Consider the following 6,000-nt stretch of genomic DNA (forward strand, 5'->3'; position numbering starts at 1 on the left):
AATTATTCCAGTAACGCCTATTCCATACATCATCACTATTTACCCTTTTCCTTACTCCTTACATTCAACAAATGTAAGAAATATGAATTAATTTTCAGTATTTATACATATAGCTATACAATTGCTGGGGTGGTTATATTTATATCACCTGTTATGATTATGTACTTGTTATCTACTACTTATTTCTATAAAAATGGGCTTTCCATTTCTCTTCTTAAATTTTAAATCCCTCTAAGGCAGAAGCTACATATAGCTCCTATTTCATGTCTACTGCTACTATTATTTGGACAGAATGGATGCCAAGTCACTGCTGCTGACTCATGGATTAAACAAAGGAGTAGTGTTGAAACAGAAGTTAGTAGATTAGTATTGATTCAATAAGTGTTTCTAAAAGTCATACAAGACACTACAGGTGATACTCTGGAGATCTGAATGTCTCAACTGATTGTACCAGCACAGCAAACAGATGAGAATAGTTAAGTCAACAAAGCTACTGATGGCAACCTTATTCATGATGCCCTCGGTGATGTCACTGCACTAATGTAGCTGAGAAAAAAAGGCTAACACAGAGTGTGAGGATTAGGGATCTGATAAACATTTATTGTGGATATTAAAGAATTATCATTTTGAATTTTTTTTTGGACTAGACCTATAAATTAACGGGAATGTCCTGAAGAGACAATTCTTTCTCTATTCCCTTTGAAAAGAGACACTCTGCCTTTCAATCAGCTAGCCAGAGCTGGCATAACTGGGAAATATAACCACGTTTGTCAGCATCTGGCTTAGGAAGGCTATTTATAAGGTATATTGGAACCCACTGATCACTGGGGCTTTGAGAGGATGTGATCCTGCTACAGTGTTATACAAACTAAAGACCAGTTCTTGGGAGACGGACTTAATGAAGAAATGGATGGTGTGGGTGACTGGCACCCGCTCTACACTTGGTGCTGTGAGAGGGTGGCCCGTGGCTGAGAAGTGTGAGGTGACTGGACACAGTGGGTCACAGAGGCAGCATGTATTAGAGGCACAGCTTATGCATAGGCATCATCCTGATTCCGGAGCTGACTCTTTATTTACCAAACCACCATAGCTCTCTTATGATATACCAAACTCAATTCCTGATAATGTAAAAAAGCTTTTTCAGACTTCACTTTCTGCAAGATCAGGTGTGGGAAACCTGTGGCTTTGAGGCCGGCCACATTTGGCCTCAATACTTTTAATAAGGGGATTTGTTCTGTGAAGTTTGGAATCAGCACTTGAGAACCTAGAGGGCCACATGTGGCCTTGAGGCCGGGGGTTCCCCACCTCTGTGCTAGACTTTTCAACTTATTTACAAACCATGTTATATGCCTAACTAGCACGAAATGTTTTAAGAAGTCATTTTATACATAGTTTTCCTTTTGTTATTTATTTTTTTTAAAGAATGGCTTGTATTTCATACATTTCGGCCTGAGTTTCTTTTGGCTACCCTTGTTTTAAATGATCTTATTTCAATTAAACTTTAAAAATACAAAAATAGGAGTTTTCAAAAATGGGCAATGGTTAAGATTTCATCAAATGTTAAAAATGAAAAACATTATTATTTATTATTATTAGATAGATAGTAGTATTTTTTCCTAAATACTTATAATCAAAAGTCAAAGGTATACTCACATTTTGAAGAAGTTGTTCAAACCAGTCATATCCAGTATCTCTACAAGCTGCAACCTTAGGGAAAAAATGTTACAGGGTCATAAACTGGTGCACTTCTACAGAAGAATATAACTAAAAACAGATTTGTACTTATTTGTTATTTGTATATGTACTTTTTATTTTTAGAATTATAAAATGATTTTTAAAAAGTCAAATCTATGCACATATATATATTTTCTCCCTCATTCTGGGCTAAATAATTTGTTGATAGTGGCCTTAAGTATTATTCCAAATAAATTCCAAATCATTCCAATTAAACATAATTCTAAATAATTAAATATTATTCCAAATAATATGAAAATCCTGGGAAACATAAATTTAAGAATATAAAGCAGTAAAACCAGATATTACTTAAATTTTAACTAATAACCTGGATTACTCTATTGTCTAAAAATAAGTTCTAAGATAATATAGTTCAAAGTAGAAATAAAAGCCTAACCCTCACTTTGCTATTTATCTTCCTCATAGACAGTTGACTTTTAAGACTTCGAATAAATCCAAAGTGCAAATACAGATGTGAAATTTGCTAGTGATCAAAATTTGAAAGTGATTAAAACAAAGAATCTGGGCAAATTTAAGACTCTATACAAATATGCCATACTATCCATTATATTATACAAATTGAAATTTATACAAATACATAAAGTTTCTTATCCAAAGTTGGGTCTATAAACACAAAAAGAAGGAATTTTGATGAGGAAGAAAAGGGAGAGTTGTCTAAAGAGACTGATGTGGATGCTTGGGGAACCTATCAATCAACATAGATGTAAGGAAGACATACAGTGACAACAAAAACAGGGCCAGGTAATGGAGAAAAAAGATAAAATTGTGGCACATCAGAACAGTGGTAGCTGTGCCCAAGTGCAGAATGAGCTGAGCGGGGCAAGAAAAGCTGAGGACATCAGAAAGATTTTTTTTTTAAAGCCATAATGGAGAAGAAAGGAGGATCAAAGAAGAGACAGAGCTGCCATGAAGGGCTGATGGACAACAGTACAACTGCTCTATTCATATTGTGTTTCTGTTTTCTCTGTCTGGGTAAATGTCTTATGGGTTTGAAAGGAAATGATAAAATGACTCATAGGGAGTTGAAACCCAAGAGAAGTAGGGAGACTGTCAGAGAGCACCTACCTGCCCTTCTTATCTGAGGCTATTGAAAGAACCTGTATAGGTGACTGCTGAGACACCTGTCAATGATCTTGGAAAATGGGAGAGTTAATAAAAGGACTGCAGAAGGGCAAATATTATTTCAATTCCTGGCTGCCCCCACCATACAAAGGACTAGAATGGAGTCTGACAACTTTAGGCCAGTAAGTTTGACTGATTTCTGGCAAAATTCTTGACTGTATTATTGAAGTAATAGTTGATAAATATCTAAGAGAGAGAAGTGGTGCTTACAAAAACCATGGCTTCTAGAAAGGTATGTCATGCCAGAATAATCTTATTTCTGACAGAGTTACTACACCAGAATGCTATAGGTGAAGTTTATCTAGATTTTTAGTAAAAGAACTAACAAAGCCTTATAAGGCTGTGGTTGTGGCCAGGGCAATTTGGAAAGGGTTAAACGGTTAAACTCAAAGACTAGTCATTAAAGATTTGATGTCAATTCTGAGTGCTCCAGGGATCTGTGCTTAGCCCTGCACGGATGGTAAAACTCAACAATTTTGCAGAGGACACAAAGTTTGCAGGGGCAGTTAACATATTGCATGACAGGCTCTAAAAAGCCCCTTGAGTTTAGAATACTTGGCCTAAGTAATATGATAACATGGAATAGGGATAAACATAAAGTCTTACAAATGAGTTGGGAGAGGCCTGGCTAGGTAATAGTCCATTTAAAAAAAATCAGGTGGTTTTAGAGGATTTCAAAATCAATATGTGCCAACTGTGTGACAGAGCAGCCAAGAAAGCTTGTTAGCTTAGACTGCATTCAGAGAAGAATGTGTCTAGAACTATGGAGGATGAAGTCCTGCTGTCCTCTGCCCTGGCATACTATATGCTGTACTGAGTGTCACATGTTAGGAAGGATGTAAAGCTGGAAACCGTTCAGATAAGGGAAACAAGATTGGTAAGGGCCCTAAGATTACACCACAGGAGGATTAGTTATGTTAATAAGGGATATTCAGTATGAAAGAGACAGGATATAGGAGTGCAAATGATAGAGGTTTCCAACTATCTGAATAACTGTTATGTGGAAGAGAGATTTGACTTGTTCTGTTTAAGCCTACAGGGCAGAACTGGGAGCAATGTTTGGAAATTATAGAGAGACAAACATAGGATTTATGTAAGGAAAACCTTTTTTTAACAATTAGAGCTATCCAAAAAGACGGAAACCCTGCCTCTGGAGGCTGTAGTATCCCCCTCCATGTGGGTCTTCAAAAAAGTGCAGCATCACTACTTTTCTGGTGTGCTGAATCAGGATTCCTGTTTTATGTACAGGACAAACTAGAGGATATCAGAAATGACTTCCCAAATGGTAGATGCTGTGGTTACATGACTGTTGTCAACTTTGCTTCAACATCCCAAACTCTGCTTTATCCCTTATCAAGCCTCAGGGTGCTGCAGGAAATAGAGGAATGGGACAGGTATCAACACTGTCAGGACTTTGGTTTTCTCCAGAGAAGTCCATGGTGGAGAAGGGTTGTGAGGGTCAACAACCAAGCTCCCATGATTCTCTCTACTAATACCTTCTACAATCTTGACAGGAGGATTTGCAGAGGCAGTAAATGTAGGACCTATATCCCTATCCCAGGTTTACTGCCCTGCAGTCTACGAGTAAGGTAATAAGCATATGATCCCAAGAGATACTGTACACACAGGAATCAAGTTCTTGTTCTAACTCTAATTCTTACCACATCAGTGATGTTTAAAATCTTCCTGGTCATTGCTTCTTTATCATGATGAGGAGTTGGAGTAAACCAGAGTTTCTGGAATGTTTCATTTACTAATTTCTAGAAGACAGAAAAGTTCCAAAACTGACTAAGCAAATAACTCACATATTTCAAAATTTCTAATATTAAAATCTAACTCAAACCAATATAAACTATGTGGAATCAAAGGAAAAAAATCACAAGAATTTCTACATGAATTTTTACACTGACCCAAGAATGAATTTAGTGTGTTGGCTACGTTTTAGATACGTTTTTGTAATGAGCAACATTTCTAGGCATAAAAGTAAACATGGGAGAATTAATTTTCATTGTTCTAAAAGTTAGAATTACTTTGAATTATATCAGCAGTCAAAGAAAATTTTTTGTAAATTACAAACATTATAGATTATCTTGAAAAAAGCTGGTATTTTTATGATTGCGGAAAAGAACATATTATGTTTGGGTAATTAGCACACAATCCTTTTCAAAGTCTTTAAGAATATATGAGAGAATAAAATAAATCTCTCTTTAAGAGATTTAATTTCTTATCTAGAAATAATCTACATTTCACTGATAAGAAAGGAACAATGTGACTTGTCCAAGGTCAACCAGCCAGCTGGTTGCAAATTGAATATTCCTGGCTATCAATATTTTCAATAATCACTTTAAATAACTTTCCAGAGAGGCAAAATGCCTTTTTTTTTTTTTAGAAAAGTGAATCCAAAGATAAAGCACGAATTGATATAAAAGGACTCTTCCATTTATTTTAGGAGAGTTTTGTAATTGTGAATAATTATGCTTTATGCTATCTAGTTACCTGAATGTTGGATATATTCATTAACTAAGACTTGTATCTACAAATTAGGCCTATGATTCAAATTAATTTCTTCAGTGTTCTTAACCTCAAAAACTTTATGCATTAAGGAGAAAGGTAATTTGTTAAAATTTTTACACAAATAAAAAAGTTACATATTGGGAAAAAGTTAACATATAAACATCTTGATCTCAGCATTTTGGAAAATGCTGTAATTTATGCTTATTGAAAAAAGGTAAATGAACACAGAGATCATCCTTTATGGATGATTAATCTGTTAATGGTAAAAATATGAATTTGCAGGTATTTATTAATTTCAATGTTTTAGAAACAAAACTCTTTTTTTGGCTAATTTTTAAAAAATGTATTTATTTTTAGTTTTCAACATTCACCTCCACAAGATTTTCTATTCAGTTCTGGTCTTTTCATCAAGAATGCTTCAAAGTTCTCTATTTCACTGAATGTCTATTTCTTCCCCTGAAGGATTATACTCAGTTTTGCTGGGTAGGTGATTCTTGGTTTTAATTCTAGCTCCTCTGACTTCTGGAATATCATACTCCAAGCTCTCCGATCCCTTAATGTAGAAGCTGCTAAATCTTGGGTTATCCTGATTGTGCTTCCACAATACTT

At 35.2% G+C, this 6,000-nt stretch overlaps 1 protein-coding gene across 2 annotated transcripts in view; it reads right to left on the reverse strand.

Moving 5' to 3' along the window:
* The window catches only part of NIPBL (NIPBL, cohesin loading factor), a 261,926-nt gene that overhangs the window by 27,495 nt on the left and 228,431 nt on the right, over positions 1–6,000 (reverse strand). For both annotated transcript variants that reach the window (XM_027863621.1, XM_027863622.1), the window contains exons 31-32: positions 4,539–4,637; positions 1,654–1,707 (exon numbers count right to left, since the gene is read on the reverse strand). In XM_027863621.1, coding sequence (XP_027719422.1) covers positions 1,654–1,707; positions 4,539–4,637 — 153 coding nt within the window. The remainder of the gene's footprint in view (positions 1–1,653; positions 1,708–4,538; positions 4,638–6,000) is intronic.

This window comes from Vombatus ursinus, unplaced genomic scaffold (assembly GCF_900497805.2).
Source record: "Vombatus ursinus unplaced genomic scaffold, bare-nosed wombat genome assembly UNPS02014772.1, whole genome shotgun sequence".
In the NCBI taxonomy this organism is placed as follows: domain Eukaryota; kingdom Metazoa; phylum Chordata; class Mammalia; order Diprotodontia; family Vombatidae; genus Vombatus; species Vombatus ursinus.